This window comes from Nannobrachium achirus (assembly GCF_963921795.1).
Source record: "Nannobrachium achirus genome assembly, chromosome: 17".
NCBI lineage: Eukaryota > Metazoa > Chordata > Actinopteri > Myctophiformes > Myctophidae > Nannobrachium > Nannobrachium achirus.
The window spans coordinates 6,385,124-6,412,978 of NC_137824.1; the positions used below are offsets into that span (position 1 = coordinate 6,385,124).

General features: G+C 41.9%; 1 protein-coding gene across 1 annotated transcript in view; it reads right to left on the reverse strand.

The window, feature by feature from the left end:
* Positions 1 to 26,685, reverse strand: part of LOC308301984 (uncharacterized protein) — a gene marked incomplete at its 3' end in the record, with an annotated part of 34,338 nt that extends 7,653 nt beyond the window's left edge. The window contains exons 1-3 of the mRNA XM_080746129.1: positions 26,655 to 26,685; positions 22,334 to 22,442; positions 1,695 to 2,006 (exon numbers count right to left, since the gene is read on the reverse strand). Coding sequence (XP_080602255.1) covers positions 1,695 to 2,006; positions 22,334 to 22,442; positions 26,655 to 26,669 — 436 coding nt within the window. The 5' untranslated portion in view covers positions 26,670 to 26,685. The remainder of the gene's footprint in view (positions 1 to 1,694; positions 2,007 to 22,333; positions 22,443 to 26,654) is intronic.
* Between the last annotated feature and the right edge of the window lie 1,170 nt (positions 26,686 to 27,855).

The window sequence follows — 27,855 nt, forward strand, 5'->3', positions numbered from 1 at the left end:
TAGTACGCAGATGGTCCTAATATTGACAAGCTTTTTAAAAACAGCAGATCTACAAGATCACGACATGTCGCAATGTCACATTGTAGATCAGCTTCTTACAATTAGACAAAGTATTAAGTGATTCATCTACCGTATGTTTTGTATTAATAAAATCTGCAAAGTAACAAGTAACTAAAGCTGCCAAATGCAATTGCAGTGGAGTATAAGTAACAAAAGTGTAAAGTAAAAGTTGGTATACAGTACGGGACATGCTGATCCAAATGCATATAGGATATACTAGGATCCAAATGCAGACAGGCTGCAATTCATGGCTTTTAAAGTGTTTGGGGTGTGGTTTTGCCAGGTGGGTCCACTTCGGTTGATCGTCTGATTTGGAAATGCATTGGTTGTGATATCTCCCTGACAACCAACAACAACCACACAGAGTGTCCCTGCGGGTTCTAGGATATATACTGTAAATCCCATCGCCTGGGAACCTTATTCTTTTTAAGTTAAATTTCTAAAACACTAAAAAACATGTGTCAAAGACAAATACAAGCAAACGTCTCCACAGTAACACAGTAACAGTTGTTTGTGTGTGTGTGTGTGTGTGTGTGTGTGTGTGTGTGTGTGTGTGTGCGCGCGTGCGTGTTAATAATTATTATTATTAATAATAAAATCTGCAAAATAACAAGTAACTGAAGCTGTCAAATGCTGTATTTATAGTAGAGTATAAGTAACAAAAATGGAAATTAGAGTAAAAGTACCTAAAAATTGTACTGTAGGTACAAGTACTTGTATATACTTGAGTAAATGTACTTGGTTACTTTGCAGCACCACAGAACAGCCAATGACAGACAGGCCTTTAATCACAGCTGTGTCAATCATTAGAGTGGAGAGGGACATTTATAGACACTTATAGTTTTAACTCAGAATATATACATCACACAGCTTAGATATTTGGATCAAATCAGAGAGCAGACCTGTGTGAACGCATTGATATAAATAGCATATCTGAAGTGTGAACATTACAGCCACAGCGCCTTAACATAAACATGGGTCCCTTTCCTCTGTCTACACTCTCTCCCCACTCACTAAACCCATTGGAAATGCATTGGGTGCTTAAAGTTAAACATTTTTATTTTTTTTATAATTATACTACAAAACATTTCAAAAAGAAAAAAAATACAAGCACACGTGTCCTCAGTAAGCTGAACACATACAAATTTGAATGGTGTTGAAAGGTGTAAGCGTGTAGGAGATGAATCGCACCAAAGTTTTGAGGAGATACTGACTAGTATAGTATAATATATAAACAAATAAATAATGAAGATAACATACGTGTGCTCGCCTTCCAGGCGAGCCCACAACAAAACACATGTTGGCTGTGTGATCTTCCTCAGGTAAGGGTTATGGTGCAGATATATTTATATTCATTTTCTATAGAAGCAGTGAGCGGTTTGTGGCATCGTTATTATTATTTTTTTACTTTTCTACAAATCATCACGCGGGCCAGACTGGACACTGTTCTAGACTGAGGGATTCACATTTTTTAACAGCTTGCATTTTATCAACACACCCACCAGCGTCAACAATGTGATTCACTGGATAGATAGATAGATAGATAGATAGATAGATAGATAGATAGATAGATAGATAGATTAAGATAGACCCATGATGACACATGACCTTCACAGGACACAGTTCATACTCACTCATCTGTTTAACCATGTAAGTCGTGTCCAGCAGTCGACCGTTGATGTCCACAGAGTATATTACACCAGCTTCTATGGTCATATTGTTGATGACCAACTGTCCAGTTCTTTTATCCAGTTTGGTGCGTTTTTTAAATGTCCCGTAGTAATCCACATCAGGACCAAGAACCAGATCCCATTCTGCTGCTTTATTGGGTCCATGTTTCCACAGGATGCTAGTGATGTGTTCAGTAACAGAGCTGGTATCTGGAAGCAGGTGAAGGACTCCTTGTGGTGGAATGTAAATCACATGTTGTTGAGGTGGTCGTCGAGCTGTGGAGAGAAGATTATTTCAGTCAATGTAAACATTTAAAGCAGTCAACAACAGAGTCTTCTGACCAGGACTTATTATTTAGCAGTGCAGAAAAACCTCACTTAAGCAAAACTGTTCAAAGAAAATAGCCAGTCTACAAGCTCACTGCGAAGCACAAGACTAACAGTAGAACAGTAGAAGACCTACAAGCTTGTCAGCTTGTAGATCTGATATTTTCACCTAGGACCAAGATAGGGACCCCAGGCCTAAAACAATAATTTACTCCCAAGATTATTATTACTATTTCAATATGTCTCTCCACGAATAACTTGAATGAATGAAGTACTTTTCTAGTGACAAATCCAAAAACCTAAGAGAACAATTGATGCAGGGGTTGACACTAAGGCAGCGCTATTCAACCTGCGGCCCGGGGGCAGAGACAGAGAGAGAGACAGAGAGAAAGAGAGAGAGAGAGAGAGGGCAAAGAATATCATGCATCTTATGACACAGTTCCACACACGCACATAACAATAACAATAGGGGTAATAATAATAATAATAATAAATATATACTATAGAGAGGCACAGCTAGATAGCATGCGTTTTTTTGAGTTCATGACCATGGAACGGTGCGTACACGCGTAGTGCAAGATCTGTGCACGGTCGTGCACGGATTGCACGCAAGCGCCCATGTTGAAATGAAGTAGACACAGCCTGTTTCTCATCCGGGTCAATATGTGGACTAAATACACTTCAGCTGGTCTCAGGGAACTATGAAGAGACGTTTCATGAAGAAAAGAGTAGCTTTGGAAAGGCCAAAAATAGCGCTTTTGAGGAGGGGTTGTGAGAAGCGACAATAACAGAAATCCACCAAACCAGGTAGGAACAATCATGATAAAAGGCAAATTAAGGGGAGCATATGTTTTAGCCTGGAATTGTCCTTTAAGCAGTGGTGTAAACTAACTAAGTACTTTTACCTAAGTAATGTACTTAAAGGAGCTATAGTCAACTTTTTCTTGAAAAACGGATGCTAAAATAAAAATAATGTTTCGAAAATATGTTATAAAAAAATAAGCTTCATACATGTGTTTCTATTCAAAAATGACCACAAAAAGCGTAAAATAATGATAAAATTATCATTTTGGCCATTGTCAGACCGACACTTTGTTAACATTCTAGTCAACAAAGTGTCGGCCCTACAATTAAAAAGTTGACTATAGCTCTTAAGTACACTTTTGAGGTATTTGTACTTTACTTGAATATTTCCAATTTCCAATACTTTTACTTCTACTCCACTACATATGGGATCCAAATGTTGTACTTTTACTCCACTACATGTATTTGAAAACTATAGTTACTAGTTACTTTGCTGATATGAATTATAATATGTTAAAACATACATAAACCACTTTATCCCTATTTTATACCTTGGCTATTTGAAAATAGAAGATCTACAACCTTGTAGATCTGCTATTTTCTTACATTTTGTACTTTTACTTTTAGTACTTAAAGTAAATTTTGATGCCAATACTTTTGCACTTTTAATCAAGTACATTTTTAATTCTGGACTTCTACTTGTAACAGAGTACTTTTACAGTGCAGTATTGACAGTGCTTAATTTGTCAATGAAAAGGTGGGGGATCCTAGGTTTTGCATGCACACGCGCACATGCACGCACGTGCACACGCGCGCACACGCGTGCATGCACGCACGCACGCACGCACGCACACCCGGTGTACATTTTCATTAACACATTAACTATATATATATACAGTATATATCACTGTCAACAATAAAGCATCACAGAAGCCAAAAAAGTCTCTATTTGGAAGGACAAAAACATAGATGACCATAAACAGCACTACTGCACAGTGCAATAGAATAATTATCTTATCTGTTTCAACAGAGGTGTGGTGTATCAAAATAGTAAAGTGAAAATGTATTTGTAAGAACACTGCACACACAGCCAAAGTGCCAAACTCACTGTTGCTAACCAAAATATCAGTGTACAACAGTAATATCACTAATGTCCAGTCCAACAAAAGCAGAGTCCTGTGTAACAAGGATGCATTTCCTTTTCTTGTTCACGTGTGTTTTGTCCAGAGATGTTGCAATCAGTTCTATGAGTTCTTCATCTTCACAAAGGTCTCCCCTCCTGTCTCACAGTACTCTCACTGGCTCTCCTGTCCTCCAGTCTTCATTTAATGTAGTTTCCCTTCAATGGAGGGGACATAGCCTATAATTAGGACTGGAAGTTTTATTTTAAAAAAGCAAGCCTAAACTGGGTGACACGTTCTCTCACTTCTCTGTCCATTCACTGTCCATCAGCGCACGCACACACACACACACACACACACACACACACACACACACACACACACACACACAAAACAGCGCTGTCCCTGAGCAACAGAGCAAGCAATGTCACGACTCACGCTAATCATACCCACGCAGCGATGGGACATTTTTACACTCATTCACAGCATTTACTCATGGCTCTAAATCAATAACAATGCACAAGATAAATGCAAGTTAACAACGTGTGCTTAAAAGCCTTTTATGGCATTGAACTGAGCCTCGGTCCAAATCCCCCCTGCAGTAAGGAGCCCCCTTTCACCTGTCGCTGCTGTCCTGTCCTCCTCACCACCTCCTTCGTCCTCCTCACACTCTGATTTATCCTCCTCATCCTCCTCCTCTCGTTCCCCGTGCTGGTCATCGGTTGTGTCATGCCAATGGCTGCCCCCTCCTCCTCCTCCTCATCTGTGCCGCTGTTTACAGCACAGAGCCCCGCTGCTGCTGTGCTGTCGGCCTGTCGCTATCTGCCGAAATAACTTTGGCCTGTTTGGGGTCTGGCTGACCGACTGGTTTGAAGAACGTTAAAGTTTAGTTTGTCGCTTTGACATTTTAGCAGCCGCTTGCTTGCGTATTGTTTTGTTGCCCGGTAAACTCATAGAGTATATAAAAGGGGTAAACTCCATGGTAAACTCCCTGTGCAGTGTGCAGTGCAGCGTGCGACCGAGGCGGAAACAAAACAACTAGTTGCGTGAACCTGTGTCATCACGTGATTGATGTCTGTCAAACCCCTCTTTTGTTTTTCAGATTAAAACGCATACAAATATTTTAAAAAAATATCAAACAAGGGTCACACCAGACAACATAAAACAGAGATAACATAGATTAAAAAAACAGTTTATTTATGGATTTTTATTGACAGGGAAGGTCCCGGATCCTTGATTCAAAATCAAATAGGTGGCGGATCCAATGAAATAGGTGCCGGTCAGAAAAAGTGAGGTACCGGAACAAGATCCGGCTTGATCCGGCACAAATTAAGCACTGAGTATTGATATTTTTACTTAAGTAGAAAATGTGAGTACTTTTTCCACCACTGCCTTTAAGTGAGAGTGGTGCAACTCCGACAGCAAAAATCAACACGTTGCGACGTGTTGTGAGCTTGTAGATCTGCTACTTTCAAAGCGAGACTCGCTGCGCTGCGCCAACATATTCTCACCCAAGTAGTCAGACACCTGACGCCCTGTCAGGGACCCTACTGCGTCACAAGAGGGGACGCTTTGGGTATGCCTACTGCTTCAAGTTGGGGACGCTTTGAGTATGCCTACTGCTTCAAGTTGGGGACGCTTTGGGTATGCCTACTGCTTCAAGTTGGGGACGCTTTCCCTTCTTTGGTCTAAGAAGGGAAAAAAAAGTAATTCCCAAAGTGGGATTCGAAACCGCTATGTAAGGTTTACCAGCCACCCGACGTTACCTATCACGCCACTATCCACGACAGAGGTGAGTGGGTATTCTAGTGAGTGTACCCAAGCATCAATTTCACCCATTCACACATAAAGTGTGGCTTATAGCACTTTACCTGTGCTATTTAGGCCAAGAGAAACTATTTAGCTTTATAATTGTTTATAGTAGGGATGGCCAAATGGAGATTTTTTCTTAACCGATAACCGAAAGGCCTTATCAGTTAATTAACCGTTAACCGTTAAGGAAATGTCTTCAAAAATGCGTTAAGGAAATGTGTTCAAAAATGCGCTATTTTAGCGATTTAAAAAAGGAAAATACACCCGTTTTTCCCCATAATAAAGTGCCATATTTACACATTACAAACAATAAAACTAGGAGAAACAAGAATACAAATGTTTTCTAAAAGAAATGTGTTTTTGCAAAGAAACGGTGGCATTGAAATGATCAGTCTGTAATGTGATGCGCTTTCGCCAGGCACGTGCGCACATACAGCAAACGGGGCTGGAGCCCTTAACTTTTATCAACAGAATTGTCCACCAAAAGGCCATTCAGCCCATGCCTCTCTAACATTCTGTGCACTCCCTGGCTATCGCCTAACTAAACAGCCGCAGCGAGATGCTCGTATGTAGAACAATAACTTTCAATCGTATAACTTTTGGAATGGTTGAATCGGCTAAACGTGATGTCCATTTCATTAATTTTCTTCTCTCTCGCCCGTGTTTTGTGTGTGCTGATGCAGCGATCATTGAATTTGCAACTCTGAGCTCAGCTTTGTTATTTTCGCATATCCTACTCTGTAACCAAGACGACTTTAGCGTTCCTCACGTCATCAACATGTAACATTAGAAAGTTGTGTTTTAAGCTCTTCTTAAACGGGATTCAATGTGACGGGGTCTGTTTTGTAAAATCCAATCGACGACGGAGCATTTGTTGAATAAGTCAGCGTGTACGACTCGCGTCGCAGACTCGCAGTTGCGTGAATGCTGGATGTTACACAGACAATGGTGTCCCAGAAATGTGTGACCACAGCGCGTATAGTTGCATGGTTGATGACTTGATGTTGCGTAGATATTGGTGTACGGGGCTTTTGGTGTGACACATGGGTTGATTTCCTTTTTCTTTTCTTTTTTATCGGTCAAAATTGACCGTTAGTGCTTACCGGTAACCAATTTCTTATCGGTTTAACGGTAACAGTTAACCGTTGGCCATCCCTAGTTTATAGCTTTGTCACTGACCAACAAGGGAATACTCTGCGTTCTGCCTTCTGTTAAACATCCAGACAACAACTGTGCAAGAAATATATTTTTTTTTATTACAATTGCAAGATAACTTTGTTTGCTTAGTTCATATCACATTTCTGTTGAAGCAGGATTAAGAATGGGCCTATTTAATTAAGGCAAATTATTAGGAGAAGAGAGGAAGAGAGGATTTGTGGCTACTAATACAGTAGCTTCTGCACTTGAGCTGGGATCGGGCCTATTTTTTCTGTCCGTTCCGAAACGTGTCCGACAGTTTTTTGTCCGCCCCGAATCGACGTCCGAGCATTAATCTTTAAAATGTGTCCGACCCGCGCAGAGGCCCGACTTTCACCGCTTTTTCCCCTCATTTCTTTTTCTTTGAGGAAGCCACTAATTTACACTCACTAGCAAACATATTCTAAGATGATTGCAGAGCATACAGCTTGCCTACGTTTTTTTTTACTTATTTACCCTTAACTAGCCCTTACCCGTTCAAAGATATGAGCTCCGAAATGATGTGCAGTGTGTGGGTTATGGGATGTACACTGTGCACACAGTATATGAGGGATGGAAAGTAACTTTAACTGGTGCTTGCATGCTAATATGTAGGAGCATCAATGTAAGAAATACCCGTTCCATTTAACGGCTACAGAGATACTGTGTACCGATCTGCATGATTTTTGGACAACATCTGTAACAGGGCACCCCCCCCCCCCCGTGTGTGTGTGTGTGTGTGTGTGTGTGTGTGTGTGTGTGTGTGTGTGTGAGATTGTGCATGGCCTGAACAACAGCGCCCCTCCCTTAACATGTGTGGTCACAAAAGGTACTGTAGGCTAAATAGATATAGATACACCATAAAAATGCTAATATACAGCATACGATTTGTGAAAGTGACAAAGGGGCTTCACAGTTATGTCAGGTGTGTTCATATGCTGATGGTGATGCGATTTCAGATCAATTGCTCCAGCCACCGAGGAGAAACGCTGTTTCATACAGACAGACACTCACTCACTCACTCAGACAGACATTCGCAAAATTATAGTATAGATGTGAATATTAAGCCACACTGTGGCTTGTGAAAGTGTTTAAATAGTAGGCTATGTCGATTATTAAATAATACAAATAATAACGCGTGCTGCGCTGGACGTCTGACTGCAGGGATCGCTGCACACTCATTCTGCAAGTTTCTGTGCCTGGAAAATAGCAGATCTACAAGCTCACAAAGCACCGCGGATGCGAGGCGTTGTGAGCTTGAGGATCAGTCACTTTTGGCACGCAACACGCTGTGATGAATAAGTATAAGCCAGGATGTACTTGAGTGATGTGATGTGTGTTGAACGGACGGACGGACAAGGCTGGCACAGTGCACTGCGACTGCACACAACAGCGCTGAAAACTAAACTTCCAATGTGAGGGACAGTAGTGGGAACACAAGCTAGCCACTTCCAATCAAACCACAACAACGCGTTTACCTCAGCGTGCGAGCAGCACACACACAGTGCCACACACAGGAGTTGTGCGCTGTGTGCATCATCAGAGAGAGTGCATGATGCATGTCATAGGTAAGCAGAGGCTATATCAACAATATGTCCAACCCGAATCGACGTCCGACAATTAATTATGAAAATACGTCCGCCCCGAGTATCCCAGCTCTATTCTGCACTGGTCTGTGTTGTCAAATCTGTTTATTATAAGTAGATCTTCTTTCTGTATAGTAGACTGTACAAATTGGGGGTCCTTGTTCTTGGCATGAAAATGGTTGAGAACCACTGTTCTAAAAACAATATTAGACTACAAAGTTTGACTGACATGCCCTAGTTGCTTATTTTTGCCTTATTTTTATAGACCTGGTTGCTTGTTTCTCTGGCAATAGAGAAACTGGCAACAACCCCACTGGCTGGCTAACGCAAACATTGCTGGCTGCCTGCATCTCTGTGTTAGCTAGATGGGATCGCTAGATGTGATAGTGATCCGTGCTCCTTAATGGGACGGTGGATATAGAACTTCTGTACAGTGAAATCCATCAAAACACAACAGAGAACTATCATAAGTCACGACGTAACCACAGTTTAGCCCATATGGTTAAAACCTAAAACGACACGTTGAGGTGCAGTTGTTTTCTGGATGTTTAATAGAAGGCAGAACGCAGAGTATTCAGGGCATCGTTGGTCAGAGACAAAGGGGCCACCTTGTACAGTTATAAAGCTTATAGTTTCTCTAAATAGCACAGGTCCTTGTAACCTACTACTAACTATTATTTTGGGTAATTGATCTAGCCTAGAAGTATCTGGTGATTGCCAATGGGCGTGGTCCACACATCTGCAAAGTGGTGGACACTTATGCACACTATGGGCGGATTCACACTGCGGTCTCGGGACCGGTCTCGAGGCTACTTGGCAGATGTTTAGACCGGTTTTGACAGTGTGAAGCCTGCGGTTTTCCTCAGAACCGGATAGCCTCGAAACTAGGGATGGCCAACGGTTAACTGTTACCGTTAAACCGATAAGAAATTGGTTACCGGTAAGCACTAACGGTCAATTTTGACCGATAAAAAAGAAAAGAAAAAGGAAATCAACCCATGTGTCACACCAAAAGCCCCGTACACCAATATCTACGCAACATCAAGTCATCAACCATGCAACTATACGCGCTGTGGTCACACATTTCTGGGACACCATTGTCTGTGTAACATCCAGCATTCACGCAACTGCGAGTCTGCGACGCGAGTCGTACACGCTGACTTATTCAACAAATGCTCCGTCGTCGATTGGATTTTACAAAACAGACCCCGTCACATTGAATCCTGTTTAACTCATTCCCCGCCTCCCCCGATAGTCCCGAGAAAATCCCAATGTCGTTCCCCGCCAGGCCCGATAGTCCCGAGAATTTGCTTTTATATAATGTAATGTTTAATTACATTCTTCCACAGCCCGTTACAAAGTCTGAGCCTTTTATCTTAAAGGGAACCTAAAATATCACACATCAAAGTAAGTGTGTTTGAAAAAAATACTGTAATAATGTATAAATTGCAATACAAATGTATAAATCTCCCCATAACCCACAGTGAACTGGCAAAAGACGCATTTGAGCTCAAAAGGCTGGCTGCCGGAAAAAAAAAGAGAAGAAAAAAAAGTGTGAGAACAGCTGTGTGTGTGTGTGTGTGTGTGTGTGTGTGTGTGTGTGTGTGTGCTTCCCTCCAGGACCACTATATCTCTGTTTCAGTGGTCCCTGTTGGACCCCCTGATGGTGTTCAGTCCCATAAAAAAACAGTGCTATCAGTGAGATCTGCCTCTCTCTCTCTCTCTCTCTCTCTCAAGACACAAAACACACAATTATCGCCAATTCGCCATATAAATGCTTCTAAAACGTACCTGATAATGATGATGGTTGATTTGAATCCACACCCTGGGTTATAATCCATATATCCAGGCTATAATATTAGTTTTGTAATGGTATTTAGTCCACAAACTTTAGTCCACAAACAAGCCATGATCGCCTTTGCAAAGGTGGGGGTCCCTGGTCGCCTTTCTAACGGAACCAATAAGGGGTCCGCGGGTCCAACGCTTCGCCGACCTCCCAGAGCAGTGCGGAGTTACATAACATTGTAAAATCAATCAATAAGCCGATCGTTTGTTACATAAAGTTCACATGATCCAGTTGCAGGGACAAGTGGTCCCTGTCGATGGGGTCTCACAAAGGGGGTCCCCTGGTCTCCAGCCAACACTTAGGGAACCAGGTGGGCGTGGGGGTCCCTGGCCCACGCTCCACCAAAACAAGCATCAACTACAGCCAACAAGCGATCGATCAACTACAGCCTCGCCTCGTTAGCAAACTGCGTCTGCCCTGCTCTTGCCAGGGCAGTGCAGAGGATTTTTTAGGGGCAGGGGGAGACATTTTCTAACATGTGCTAGAATGTGAAAATAGCAGATCTACAAGCTCTACAAGCTCTCAAAGTGTCGCAGAGCGACGTGTTGAGAGATTGCTGATCACCTTGTTGAACAAATGTCATAGCAATCCATTCTAGAGGTGTATTCTAGAAGTGTTATTGCGACCGTCAGGGAGCAGTTTACTATGAAAACCTCCACCGGCCGTCCGTCGGTCGGTCACACGTCACACCTTTGCCCTGCTCATATCTCCGCATCAGTATATAGGGCTTGTTTGTTTATTGTATGACATCACGCCACATCATCAGCTGTGGACTCTGTGATGTCATCGTATCGCATCAGTATATAGGGCTTGTTTGTTTATTGTATGACATCACGCCACATCATCAGCTGTGGACTCTGTGATGTCATCGTATCTCCATATATGGCCATCTCCGTATATGGAGATATAAGTCGTCCATGCCCAAGTATGGGCTGGTGAGGTCAGACTTTGTGTAATGCGTAGGTTATCTCAATATATGGAGATTCAACATTCCAGGCAATGCTCTCTTCCCTGGTGAGAATTGCCCCTTTATATAGGGCTTGTTTGTGTATTGTATGACATCACGCCACATCATCAGCTGTGGACTCTGTGATGTCATCGTATCTCCATATATGGCCATCTCCGTATATGGAGATATAAGTCGTCCATGCCCAAGTATGGGCTGGTGAGGTCAGACTTTGTGTGATCTCCATCTCCATATATGGAGATTCAACATTCCAGGTGTAACTATGGCTACCCGTATGACGTGAGAGGTGGAGGTTGTGATATTTGTGGAGATAAGCGACCAACGGTCGCTTATCTCCCGATTAGGGAGTCTTACTGGTTGTAAAGACTCATGCCCCCTTTGATGTCAATGTGTGTGTGTGCACCTGTAGGCCTACAGAGCGCAACTAGCATTTACACACAGAAACAGAGAGACAGCGCCCCCAAGTGACTTGTAGCAGACTTGTAGAATACTGTAGCAGTAATAGTATATCAATGTGAACTTGCTGTTTTTGGTCAGACATAGCATATAAAAATATTTTTCTCTGCATTTTTCTAAACAGAAAATTCTAAAAATAATTCCTATTACATAATTACATTAGTACACTTATCTGATAAGTGCCTGACGCCATAAATACAAATATCAACTGAGTTATTCGCTCGAAAAGCCATCAATCACAAAAAGGTCAATATCTCCAGTTCTTTCAATTATAGCTGGATTTTGGTCAAAAATGGCTATTTTGAGATGGCTGCAACTATAGAAAAAAAAGCTTTTTATTTATTTATTTTATTTTTCGGTGAGACTAGAGTTTGTCCTGTTTCATTTGAGGTTCTGTATGACATTGTCGAAAAAATACAGAATTTAGGAAAAATGTCAATATAAAAAAAATATATCAATTTTTTTATTAAACAAAATGGCAGGAGAGCCATACAGTCAATGTTAAAATGGCGGCCAATGTGTTAAGAAGAGCTTAAAACACAACTTTCTAATGTTACATGTTGATGACGTGAGGAACGCTAAAGTCGTCTTGGTTACAGAGTAGGATATGCGAAAATAACAAATCTGAGCTCAGAGTCGCAAATTCAATGATCGCTGCATCAGCACACACAAAACACGGGCGAGAGAGAAGAAAATTAATGAAATGGACATCACGTTTAGCCGATTCAACCATTCCAAAAGTTATACGATTGAAAGTTATTGTTCTACATACGAGCATCTCGCTGCGGCTGTTTAGTTAGGCGATAGCCAGGGAGTGCACAGAATGTTAGAGAGGCATGGGCTGAATGGCCTTTTGGTGGACAATTCTGTTGATAAAAGTTAAGGGCTCCAGCCCTGTTTGCTGTATGTGCGCACGTGTCTGGCGAAAGCGCATCACATTACAGACTGATCATTTCAATGCCACCGTTTCTTTGCAAAAACACATTTCTTTTAGAAAACATTTGTATTCTTGTTTCTCCTAGTTTTATTGTTTGTAATGTGTAAATATGGCACTTTATTATGGGGAAAAACGGGTGTATTTTCCTTTTTTAAATCGCTAAAATAGCGCATTTTTGAACACATTTCCTTAACGGTTAATTAACTGATAAGGCCTTTCGGTTATCGGTTAAGAAAAAATCCCCATTTGGCCATCCCTACTCGAAACCACCTCAAGAGGTAGTCTCGAGGCTGCTTGATGCGACCTTGTGAATGGTGAGCTGCAGTGTGAAGCAACCGTCCACAAAACCGGTTTTGATGTTGAACGTGACCTCATATAAATTCGACGAGTCAGGTGTCGCCACAAATAAACACTAGGTAACAGTTGTCGACATGGCCATAAGATCAGCGGGGATGGTCCCCTTTTCCGAAACACCGCTATTCCGACGGACCCCTATTACGAAAATAAAAATAAAAACACCTCTATTACGAATATAGGATTCTCTCCCCTTCGCTCATCCCCCCCTCTCTCAACCCCCCCTCACCCCTCGCGCTCAACCATCACCCATTCCCTCTCAATGATTTGTATAGGACTCTCTCCCCTTGCGCTCACCCCCCCCCCCCCCTCTCTCTCTCTCTCACACACTTGCTTGCCCGCTCCCCCGCTCTCTCTCTCAGTCTCTCTCTCATTTCAGTCTCAGTTTGCGATGCACGCAAAGACGCAATGCATGTAAAGCCATGGGAATTAAGGAATGCACGCACGGTCAACAATCAACCCATAAACAAACATGATGATACAATTGATTTAAGTTCTTTATGAGGAGATGCCATGGAGTAGAGACAGTAGGAAGAACACCACCAAAGTCTTTTAAACTCTCCCAAAGTTGCACAACGTGCGCATGGATGCACTGTGTCACCACTCGACAGTGAGTACTGAGTAGCCTTTTTAATTCATTGCTGGCCAGATTAATCTATCAACCTTATGAAACAATTGTGCAGACCCTCGCAATTGTCAAGACGTAATGTATTGTTGCCATGAAACATGATGCAATAGCCTACAGAAACACCTTGTTGTGAAAGAAGTGTGCCACATATGCATGCAGACACAGCCTGTACCATTGTAGTCCAATTAATTCCCTTATGCAAGATTGAAGCTGTTTTTTTTTTAGTTTAGCCTACTTTTCATTCAATTCGTTTTCAGTCCCATGCAGTAGGCCTAATACTTTCACTGTTGCTATTGGCTGTTTGTGCACCTGCTTGTAATTTATGCATTACAATTATTAAGTCCGGTATTTTTTTCAGTTGTCTGGTCAATTTTAATTATGCCGGTCACGGTGACCGACAGTTTAAAATCCCAGCGCGAAGTCTGATATAGGTCTTATACAAGGAATTCATGCTCATATTATAGCCTGGCTACTTCTGCTGCTGACATGACAGTGAAATTAGAATCATTAGGAGAGAGAAAGGCCTTCTTCTGAATGTGTGAGTGGCTTATTGGAGGGCTTCAACATGTATTATTTTATTACATTGTAATCACAAGATTGATACAGAAGTTAGAGAGAGAGAGAGAGAGAGAGAGAGAGAGAGAGAGAGAGAACGGACTGCGCCTAAACACTGTTCGAACGGTGTGAACGGACTATAGGGACTCATGGACTAAATATTAAATAATAGCCTAAATAATAGGCTTTTCGGAGTAGCGGGGTCTTAAATAAAAATTGGAACCACCGTTACTCCGAATAATGCAAGTCAACGTTCGGAAAAATGGTCTTTCGGAGTAACAGGGTGTAACCAAGATCAGCGACGCGTTAGATTGCTTGCTTGCTGGAGATTTGGGCAGACGCTGACATCCAAACGCAATTAGACAATACCCACAAAAATGCAGACATATTTTCGGTAATCAGTGAGTATATGCGTGAGCGTGGATTTAACAGAACAATAGAACAATGCCGTGCTAAAGTCAAGTGGCTCAAACTACACTATCATAAAGTTAAGGATGCCCTGCAAAAAACTGGCAGCTCCACAGATGAAAAAGATACATTTATTTATTTAACCCTGACATCCTAGACCTAGAATCACAACCCATCACCCGTCCAATAAATCCGAATCCGTCAACACCGCCAACTTCTCTTCATCATCATCATCATCAGCAGCAGCAGCAGTAGCATCTCCGACTCCACTCTCCAGCCCAAGACAGCACGTGCATGTCCCGTTTTGGTGTCGTAGAGTTAATACTAGTGTACCAACGCTTTTTCGCCTCGTTTCTTTTTCTTTGAGGAAGCCACTGATTTGCACTCACTAGCAAACTTGTTCTAATATAATGTGCAGTGCATGCAGTGTGCCTGCTTGACGTGCTTGTTACCCTTAATGTGAACATTAATTAAGTCACACTGTGGCTTGTGAAAGTGTTTCAATTGTAGGCTATGTTGATTATTAAATAATAAAAAATAATAACGTGCGCTGCGCTGGAAGTCTGACACAGTGACTCGCTCATCATCATTCATTCATTTCTGCGCCTGGAAAATAGCAGATCTACAAGCTCACAACGCGTCGCGGATGCGAGGCATTGTGAGCTGGTAGATCAGCGAACGTCACTCGACGTCTACTATACAGGTCTATTGATATGCAAATAGGCTTGTTTCTTTGTTAAACAGTTGTCGAGGTGTGAACTTCGGGGGGTGCGAGACCCCGGCTCAGAAAAGGTTTGGTCGTATGGTCAGAATCAGCAATGTCGCATAGTTGATGACGTCTGTATTCAACAGCGAGGCACTATGTGCATACCGCCACCTATAGGATCGGGACGTATAGTGCTAGTGATCTCCAGGGAGGCCAGAAGGCATGCCAATGTGAATGCTGGCCAGCGTGAACCAGCAACCGTTTTCAGAATCAGTTCTAATCAAACGGATTGCAGTGTGAATCCGCCCTATAAGTCACTCTTTGTGTGTGAATGGGTGAATGATGAATGGGTACACTCACTAGAATACCCACTCACTCACTCACTCACTCACTCACTCACTCACTCACTCACTCACTCCCTTTGTTGTCTATTTTGGACATGTGTGGCCTCAGGGCATGCCATTTTTAAATGATTTATAAATATAGGCGAGTATTCCTAACACATAGGCGACACTTGTTGTCGGTGGGATTTCTCGATGAGCTTTCTCGCTGCGTGGATGAATATTCCTACCCCCCACGCACGCACGCACGCACGAAAAAATGAAATCTCTTACTTAGGATGTATCCTTGAAGCTAATCTTTACAGTGAAAAGATGACTTCTAAAGCAATAAATAAAATCAACCAACAAACTTGTTTCCTACAGAGGATCGCCCCAATGGTCAATTTCAACACACTGAAGACCATAGCTGGTGCAATAATCCAGCCCCTCTTTGACTACGGAGTCCACGTATGGTATCGTGACGCCCCACAAGCCCTGAAAACTAAACTCCAAACAGCCCAAAATAAAATAATTAGGGTCCTGCTTAACCTTCCCTATCAGACTCACCTCACCGCTACTCACCAGTTAAGAGTGGGGTGGCTCAGAGTAGATGACAGAGTACAGCAACTTGCAATGGGCCTGGTGTACAAGATACACTACACCACTATGATACCCAAGTGCCTGTCAAACTACTTTATAAACGTTAAGGATGTCTGTCCATAATTACAACACCAGAGGCAGTGCCACAGATCACTTTCAACCCAGAGTCAAAACCAACAAAGGGTCAAACTCTTTTTGGAGCTGTGTGAAGCAGGCTCCCTATACGTGGCTGTGTGGGTCTGTCTGTCTGTCTGTCTGTGTGTATGTAGCCTGAACTTCCTAAACTTCGGCACGCTACTAGTCCCACAGTTTTGCCACCACACACTCGCGCCATATGTCAAATCGACCGGCTTACTCGGGAATCGTGGGCTAGTAACTTGCTAAGAGAAAGGTTCAATAGTTTAATTGATATTAATTTATTAGTGAATTAATTTTCCCCATTGACTTATAATGGGAATCGCAAAAACTCACATTCAATTATTTGTCTCTCGCAAACCATAGGGGCTAGAGTTTCAAGACTTGGAGAGGAGGTTCATAATGATTTCAAGGATTAAATAAAAAATAATTGTGTCATTTGGCCGCATGGTGGCGCCATAACACCCCACTTTACGTTTTGGCCTGTAACTCTTGAACCGTAGGTCGGAAAATTAAAAATATTTTTTCCCTGGATTCCTTGGGTCATGACGCATCTCCCCATATAGGCCACGCCCATTTGCGCCATGATAGATTTTCCGCCATCTTGAATTTTCTCCAAAACACACTTTTTGCTCCTTTTCCTACATATTTTCTTCAAATGTCACAAAAATCGGTACACATGATCCACACACACACACACACACACACACACACACACACACACACACACACACACACACAAACAGCTCCACTTCACACGGGTGTGATTTTTTCTGCTATACCACCAAAATGTGGAAAGCCTTACCGAAGGCCATAAAGGAGTGTGGATCACTAGCATCCTTTAAAATTGCCCTGAAAAACCACTTACAGGCAGCAGCCGTTCTGCCGTTCGCAACTGGTAAAAAAAAAACTAACCTAGCCCAACCCTACCCTCCCCTGCCCCTTCTTTGTATATACTTACTGTTTGTTTGGACTTACTGTTTGTTTAGACTTACTGTTTTCTTTTTTTTTTCTCTCATTTTTCTTTTCTTTACATATCTACTGCATAGTAGGCCTACTGTGTTCTATTATTCGTCTGTCATTCAATGTTATATGAGATACTTAAATGGTTTCCTGTGGAAATAAGCTTAGTCTTTTCATGGATCTCCTTTTAGTAGACCTTGTACCAGTGAACTGTACCGTCATGAAACTGTACCTTTTCCTATGCAAACTTCTAATAAAGTCTTCAATCAATCAAACGCACGCACGCACACACACACACACACACACACACACACACACACACACACACACACACACACACACACACACACACACACACACACACACACACACACACACACACACACACACACACACACACACAGGGCGAACTGGACTGCGACTTAACACTGGGCGAACTGTAAAAAGTGAACAGTTGTACCAAAGGACTCCAGCTCATAGGCGCCGAGTTTTGTCCCTGCCGCTGGGTGCCGAAGCATCGAGCGCTCCCCCCCCCCCCCCCCCCCCGCTTTCATGGATCTCCTTTTAGTAGACCTTGTACCAGTGAACTGTACCGTCATGAATCTGTACATTTTCCTATGCAAACTTCTAATAAAGCCTTCAATCAATCAATCAATCAATCAAAATATAAACTTCACCAACCTATGCCATTGTAACAGTCGGTCCATGACATGCAGAGATAAACCACCATCCATGACTTCAGAGTCCACAGAGTGACTTGGAAGAAACAACGAGAGACAGAGCGAGCCGCCATCTTGTCTCTTCTGCTGCTCCGTGAAGAGTTTTGTCTTAATACTAGAAATAAAACTAACGGTATTTTACTTTCGGTTTCACCAGTGAATTTCCACATCCAGACCGGGCTCAGTTTATTCTGCTGGTTGTTGATCCGGTCTGCGTCTACAACCGGATACGGAAACGGTGCGAATGTACAAAATACTTACAAAACTGTCGGATACTGAAGGCGGGATCTAAACCGGATCACCCCTGGATCGCATCACGCACGCACGCACGCACGCACACACACACACACACACACACACACACACACACACACACACACACACACACACACACACACACACACACACACACACACACACACACACACACACACACACACACACACACACACACACACACACACACACACACACACACACACACACACACACACACACACACACACACACACACACACACACACACACACACACACACACACACACTTTCAGCCGTAAACGCCTGTCATTTTATTAAATGGTTTTCTGATGACACCTGCTGGTCATATTGAGCAACTGCAGCCTTCAAAGAGTTACTGTCTCCAGACTGGAGCAGTTTTCTCTTCATATCATCTTCAGTTCACAATGTTTCAGAGTAGTTGTTGTTCATGTTGATACAACATTAATAAATGTACATAAATGTACACGTATGAAGCTCAGAACGCATCACATTGTGAGCTTGTAGATCGGCAAATTTCAAATTATATAACCTTTATTTCATCAGTAAAAATCCATATTTTATACACAGTCCAAGAAGCAGGATATTTCAGCAGTTCCATGAACAGTAAACACAACAAACACACTGACTACAGTCACCACTCCAACTGAAGTCTCTAACTATAGTCCTGTTGACATTCATATCACACTGACTACAGTCACCACTCCAACTGAAGTCTCTACTATAGTCCTGTTGACATTCATATCCACAACAATAACATTAATAGTGGAAACAATAGGCTTTCTTGGAAAAATCCTTTTAGCAGACCTTCTATTGTACTGTACTTATTATACGTCATGATAGACTTGTGCATGAACTATGAGAGTTGTGTCCTATAACTGGCATGGACTGTGCCTCGGACAGGGTGCAGTGGACACAGCGCAGCGTGTTGTTATTGACAAGCTCCTAGAGAGTGCTGATATCTTGTATATACAGGAGACTTTTCTTGCAGCGCAAGACCTTGATAAACTTAATGCTGTTTATAATGATTTCCATGGGGCAGGGGAATCTACAACAGACTAAAGTACTGGCCCCGGCAGGGGAATCCACAACAGACTAAAGTACTTGGATAGTGCGTGGCAGGATCCCGGGGGAGTGGCCATGCTATGGCATAAAAAACTGTACTCACTTGTCAGTGTGGTGAGGTGGGTTAGGCTGGAAGTGGACTGGTGCATTGGCATTAGAATGGTGCATAATAATAATGTCTTTATCATTTTAAATGTTTATACAAAAATGAGGATGAATACCTTAACAGGCTTGCTTTTATCAGTTCTTAAAGCAAATGCTTACACATGTAGATTTGTCCTGGGAGACTACAATGCCGACATTTCTGATAGCAACTCTATGTTTGGTAAACATTTAATTCAATTCTGTAAAGACATAAGGTTATTCTGTCTAGCAAGGTGCTGCTGCCAGAATTCAGTTATACTGTACATATATCAGTGAATCATGGCATACAACATCCTGGCTGGATCACCGTATATCTACAGGCTGGTCCTGTGGGAACCAACGCGCGGGCATCGATCACGAGGACGTTCCGTGTTAATGTATGTGGACGTCCTGAAGAAGGATGCGGAGCTGAAAGCTCTTCGGAGCTGGCCGGGTGTATGGAGAACCGGAATGACTGGAGACTCCGATGGAAGCTCGTCTGAGGACGACAGAGAGACAGCTGATGCTCATGACAGCATAGAACGTTGAGATACTGTATGATCTGTGGCCAAAGCTGGTCACATGCCTGTCGCTATGATGGTTAATGTTAAGGGCCTACCTGAGCTGGCCAGCTATGGTGGTCCAAAATACATTGATAAGGTGAACTGGGCAATTCTAACTGAATTAATACAGTATAGGTCACGGACTGGTGTATACTTAAGTAAAATTTATTTACCAGTTGATGCAATTGCGTGTGATAATATTAACTGTAAAGATACTGGACATCATAGTGACCTGTGTTAAATGTATGACCTAATATTAAACTGTTTAATGGATGCAAACCTTTTAAAAGAAAAGGGAGTAAGCAGAATAACCTCAGACCGGGTTGGAATGTTCATGTTCATGAGCTTCATGTAGAATCTAAAGACGCCTTTAAATGTTGGCTCTTAGCAGGTAAACCTAGGCATGGCCCCGAGTGTGACTAGAAGAAGCAAGGCTAGGCTCAAATATGCTTTACGCTATCTTAAAAATGAGCAGGCCATGAGGACATTTTCATTGAACTGAAAGAAAAATAATGTTTTTGAATTCTGGAAAGAAGTTAACAACAGTAAGATGCCTATGCCATCCAGTATTGCTGGGTCTGAACATATCGCTGAGCTGTAGAGAAGACAATATTCAAATTTGTTTAACTGTGTCAAGAGTGACAGTAGGTTACCCACTGTGATGGTGTGGTTATTAGATCAGATGAGGTGAGCCTGATAGAGAAACTGGTGAGCCTGATAGAGAAACTGGCTTTAAACAAAGCAAGTGGACAGGATCAGATCACAGCAGAACATCTGAAGCATGCTAGCCATAGAGTTTCACTGCTGCTTGCTGTGTGTTGTTCAGAGTTGTTGATGCATGGCATACTGCCTGAATCTATGTTGTCTGTCCTGCTAGTGCCAGTGGTCAAAAACAAAAGTGGGAAGTTAACAAGCATTAGTAATTATAGACGCATTGCTCTGGCAAGTATAGTATCCAAGGTACTAGAAGGTATCCTTATGGAAAGGCTCAATGAATACATAACAACTACTGACAACCAGTTTGGTTTTAAGAAAAAGCTTGGCACTGATGTATGTATTTTTTCGCTTAAGGAAATTGTCAGGCAGTACAGAAGCCTTAACAGTACCATATTTATGTGTTTCCTAGATGCATCCCAGGCATTTGATCGCATCAATCACGGTAAACTGTTTCTAAAGCTACGAGAGCGTAGCCTGGCGGTGCCAGCCTTTATCACACACTTTGTTTTGGGATGTTTTGAGACTGGTGTGGGGTAATTAATCACACCACCTGCCAATTGTGTTCCCCATACGTTTGTGCTTCCTAAAGGAGGAGGTTTAGATGCATTCAGTCCTGCACTCATCCTGGTGTTCAAGTTTATGATGAGACACGATCAAGTGGAGACCACATCTACTGCCGTCCTAGTAACTACAGATGTCATCCTAGTAACTACAGATGTCATCCTAGTAACTACAGATGTCATCCTAGTAACTACAGATGTCATCCTAGTAACTACAGATGTCATCCTAGTAACTACAGATGTCATCCTAGTAACTACAGATATCATCCTAGTAACTACAGATATCATCCTAGTAACTACAGATATCATCCTAGTAACTACAGATATCATCCTAGTAACTACAGATATCATCCTAGTAACTACAGATATCGTCCTAGTAACTACAGATATCACCCTAGTAACTACAGATATCATCCTAGTAACTACAGATATCATCCTATAACTACAGATATCATCCTAGTAACTACAGATATCATCCTAGTAACTACAGATATCATCCTAGTAACTACAGATATCATCCTAGTAACTACAGATATCATCCTAGTAACTACAGATATTGTCCTAGTAACTACAGATATTGTACATGTAGCTGTCCACGTCAATGACTTTTTATTTTATTTTAGGTCAATGGTTCTCAACCTTTTTAGGCCGCAACCCCCAAAATAATCACATTTTAACTGGGGACCCCCCACCCTGAAGAGCACTAAGAGTTGAGGCTTTACATTTTGTATAACACGGTTCTATAGTGAAAATAGCAGATTTTGTGAAAATAGACAATCTACATGCTCACAACACCTCACAATTTCTGCCTCTAATACCCGTGGGGGTCCCGACCCGCAGGTTGAGAACCACTGTTTCAGATCACAATGCCAACATACTGTAGTGATTGTTGATTGGATGAAGAGAGACGTCGTGCAGAAGGAAGTCATGTTGAGTTGTGGAACTTCCTTCTCTGTTGTTGACAAACAGGAAGACAACCTCTTCTTCCTGTGAAGGGAGATCCATATGACAATAAAAACACAATAATAATACAAAATAAACATAAGAGGAAATATTATAAACAGACTTCCACCATGTTCAGTTGTGAACATACAGACAGGAACACCAGTGGTTCCACTGACAAGAGGAGAATCTGACACAACTATAGGGTTAGTTATGATCAGGGATGGGATGATATGACAATATCTTATCATGATGATTGCATGGGTTAAAGCAAAACAAAAAAACTAAAAATCCCAAGACTGAAAAATATTTTTAGACAATATGTGATCTTTAAAACATGGTGCGTGCAGCACACACCGATATTTGAGGTGTTTCGGTTTCCCTGAAGTTCTGAACTTCCTTCACTGAATGTGTGTGTGCCAATCCATGCTTCATTTTATAGAAGTATCTTCTGAAGTTCTGTTGTATTCTATGCTAGTCTGGACAATTCAAATACTCATATCTTGAAATGATAACCGCTTTTTAGTTAGGAGATCACTTAACTAGCGTTTTGATGACTTTGTCATTCATCGCTACACCTCCAACTTATTTTTTATTTATTTTTTTTGCAGATCTGCACTGATCTCATAAACATCCCCTATGGCCTCAAGACTGAAATCAGTCCCCAGGACTGACAACTTTAACCCATGTGATTGTGACAAAATAAATCGTAACGTGTTTTTGAGCTTGATCGGCTATTTTTTGGCTTCTTGGAGCTCTCAGCCTCAACAATACATTTATGTGTTTTATAAATGCAACTCTTATATTCACCATTGTAGTCTGAGTAAACATGTGTCATGTAGGGTAACTATTCAGACCATTTAAAGAGGTGGTGCCATAGTTTTGTACTTTTTCTGTTTTTCATGTGTCTAGGAGGTTGAAAGTACTTCATTAGACCCCCTGATGTGTTTCTTTTTTTTTTTGAAAAATGATGTATTCTCTTAGTATTTGTTTGTTTTCTCTTGGAGGCTGCCCCTTGTTGCGACCGTAGGTCGCATTTACTACCAAAACCTCCACCGGCTGTCCGTCAGTGAGTGAGTCAGTGAGTGAGTCCGTCACACTTTTGCCCTGCTCATATCTCCACAACCGTTGCCCCCATCCATGCCAACTTTTGCACACACACTCCTTACCTGCCAAACTACAACCTCCAAGGACCCCCGGAGCTCCAGGGACCCCCAGGTCCCTAGGGGACCCCCAGGTGTAAAAAATGACCAAATGTGCAAAAATGACCAAATGACCACCCCCACGGGGCTGCTCAAGGGGAATTCCTGGGGACCACCCACTCCTGGTGCTCCAGAACGGATGCAAAAGTGGTGGCGCCCCCAGTGGAGGACCCCCTCCACTGCAGCTCACATAAAATGCCCTAACTCGGCCTAGGAGCGTCCGGGAGAGCCAAGGCCGGTATCTATTCGTCCGCCAAGGCAACACGGAGACCCCACCCCTCATTTCTCACATGGCCCTCTTCTAGCGCCACCTTCAGGCCGATTTTTACAACACATTTTTGGACACTGCTCCTACAGTTTTTGCCCTAAAATCACGCAAATCGCTACACAGTATGTCTACACTGATCCCATCAACATGAATCTGTCCCATATAGCGCCACCTTCAGGCCGATTTTTAAAAACACATTTTTTGACACTGCTCCTACAGATTTTGCCCTAAAATCAAGAAGATCACTACACAGTATGTCTACACTCATGTCATCAACATGGATCAGGAACATTTTGGAAAAACACATTTTTGCCCTATTTGTGGAGATAACCGACCTACGGTCGCTTATCTCCCGATTATGGAGTCTTACTGGTGGTCAAAAGTGTCAGTTAAAAAACACAGATACTAAGTGTGTCACAGTATCAACTCCTCCCCAATTGCCATTCACCCAACACTGTGGGGTGTGGCTATATCAGCTGGGTCACCACCCACCATGCCATCCATGCATACTTAATGAACTGGGGGTGTGGCCACATAAAAACCCAATTTTAACTCTTTCTGTTTACTTTTTTTTGGAAAAAATCTTCCTCCTAGTATAATCATAATACCTGATAATCATGTTTTAGAGGGGGGGAAATCATGGCACCACCTCTTTAAAGAAGGGGTGGGCGATAAGAAATCACAATATTTTTCCAAGCTGTATCATGATACACGATCTTATCACGATTCTTTTTCATGTTGGCTTTTATGGTTATTACCAGTTAATTAATTAACAGTACAACCTCCTACAAGGTAGTAAAAGCTCAAAGAAAAAGGAGTAACAGACCATTTAGACCAGTGGTCCTCAAAGTGGGGTCCAGGGACTCTCTGGGTTCCTTTTGGGAGGTCTAAATTTATCCTTACAAGTATTAGTAACTCTGGTCCATTTGGTTTCATTTGTATACTGTCAGAGTTAAGGGGAGACTTTGACATTTTAAAGTTTGAGAACTACTGATTTTGACCAAAATGCAGGTTTAAATTAATTCTGCAATGAATCTCTGTATTAACAATTCAACAGGATTTTTTATATGGCTCCCTCATTGTATCACGATATATATGATATCTCTGAAAAGGCATATCGTGGAGACATTGTATCGTCTCAGCGATAATTATCACCATATCGCCCACCCCTAATTTAAAGCGTCAAAATCAACGCATCAATGAATCAATCAATAAATACATCAATAAATAAACGTTAGCCTCTCATGGGATTCAAACTCATCCATTGTCATCATAAGTACACCATTCTGCAGTTCACTGTGGTGTCCATTCTAACCACACCTAAACCTGACCATAAACAACTCATAGAGCAGGGGTCTTCAACAGGGGTCCGGGACCCCTAGGGGGTCCTCAGAGTTACTAAAGGGGGTTCCGCCAAATCTTTGTGTGATATGATCAAGTTTTTTTTAACATTAACCTCTTGAACCCTAGCATCCCTATTCTGATTAAAATATTAGCCAAAAATAGCAGACCTACAAGCGAGGCGTTGTGCAAGGCGTTGTGAGCCTGTAGATCTGCTATTTCTGGCAGGGAGGTTTGGAGTAGGAAGTATTGACAGTTCAAGTGGTTAAATGTCTGAAAATACACATTAATCCAACATCCACTGATAGTGCTGTCAAACAAGTCTAAGCTGTCTAAGAAATCAATGAACATTTTGTTGTATCGCGTCTGCTAAATGCCTAATCTGTAAACTGTATACAATATATATATATATATATAGGGGGGGGTCCCTGCTTCATCTCTCTCTCAGCAAAGGGGTCCTTGGCCTGAACACGTTGGAGACCCCTGTCATAAGAGTATAAACCCAGCTATTAAAACACAGAACAGACATCATGGTCACAAGATTAACTTAGACCTCACAGTTTAATACAGTTGTTTCTAAACTCTCTCGCCATCATCATCTATTATTCATTATGTTACTCTGTAGGCTTCTATTTAGACATAGTAATGATGCATGATAGGGTCAGATAAATTAATAAACAGTTTGTTTATAAGGTGATCAATGGTCTATGGTAGTAATATTTAATTATATTGACCATATATGTAGACTGCAGAGGGCGCAGGTGAGTCATTACAATCATTTCCCACCATGGATAATGGAGAATATTTTTCTCCATGGTGAATTTACAACACCCAACACATGACCCAAGATTTATTTTTTTGCAAGTTCTTGACAGTGTGCAGGTGTTTTTCTTAGATTTTATTATCAGAGATCCCCTTTCTGACAACAGTTGGAGACACATTTAAAATGGAATGGTCAAGACAATCACATCAGTGTAATGTGGCTTTTCAGACACTTTGACATATTTAGTCTATAACTGGTCACGTCTCTGGCAGAAAATGAAGAAAATGTGCATTTATAAATAAATGCACGTTTTCTGCCAGAACTTTCAAAGGGATGTGAAACTATAGAGGACTATTATCTGACTCCAAGTCTGAAGCATTAATTATTGGGTGAGAACACATGCAATACGGAGCACTTTACTGTCTGCCACAGAGATCAGTCTGCTAACTGACTGTGGATAGGACAGATCTATGTATTAAGGAATATTACACAAAGTGTTATAAGATCTATGGCTGTGTATTAAGGAATATTACACAAAGTGTTATAAGATCTATGGCTGTGTATTAAGGAATATTACAAAGAGTGTTATATGTAAGATCTATGGCTGTGTATTAAGGAATATTACACAGAGTGTTATAGCCTATGTAAGATGACAGAGGTTGTATTTCTAGGGCTCCACTTACCCCAGAGGAATCCATTCTGAACTGAGCTCTGAGCAGCTTCACACTGAGGAGGAGTCATGGAGGACCCCCAGGATGACCTCATGGAGGACCCCCAGGATGACCTCATGGAGGACCCCCAGGATGACCTCATGGAGGACCCCCAGAGGATAAACTGGAACCAGATCAGATGGACCCCCGCTGTTCCACTTCCACTTCCTGGTCTGTCCTAGGAGTAGGTCTCTCCCACCTGATAGATTGAAGACTTTATTGTCAGTTTGCAAAGGAAAGGGTACAGTTTCATGACAGTACAGGTCACTGGTAAAAGGTCAACTAAAAGGATAAACACCTCAAGAAAGCTTTTGGGCTTGATCCAACTGGGGTCTTTTTTTTTCTTCTTATTGATTACTCACCACATGGAGACTTGAATGGATATTAGATGACCAGTCCAGCAGTGGTTCTCTATGGAGACTAGTCTGCTCTGTTCCCTATGGAGACACAAAGAGGCTCCTCAAATTATTGTCTAATGTGACAAAAGCTAAACAAATATCCATGAATTCAAGTCTCCATGGCGTGAGGAATCAACATAAATAACCTAATTTTTTTTGTTCTTATATACTGTATAAACACAAAATAAAACATCGTTTCCCCTCAGTCACTTGCAGTGCAACATAAAGCTTATCTAAAAACACAAAAGGACCTCAAACTAAAACAAATCATCAATTCAAGATATGGACACTAATAATAATAATAATAATACACAACATGACTCTATAGCAGTGACAGACTGATCATCCTAGAATGGATGATATTATATTCATGTACCATCAAAAATGTATTTAAAACAACAGTCAACGTGTGCTGAAAACAGCAATAGAGACTGTTCTACCAGAGCCCTAGAATGTCTGTGATCTCACATATAACACTGTGTTAATATTACAAATACACAGCCATTGATCGGTCCTATCCGCGCACAGTTAGCAGACTTGTTCCCGTGGTAACAAAGTTCTCTGCATTGCGTGTGCTGTGCACTCAATCATTAATTCCTAAGACTTGGAGTCATTTAAGTTAAGTAAGTAAAATATCTCCACTTTTCCACAAGCTGAACACAAACAACATTCTCTGTCAACGACGGAGAAAGGGGCTGAAATGACTGCTGGACTGAACATATGAAAACATCCTACGCACGTGTGAAGCACAAACGTATGGGGCACAACATTGACCG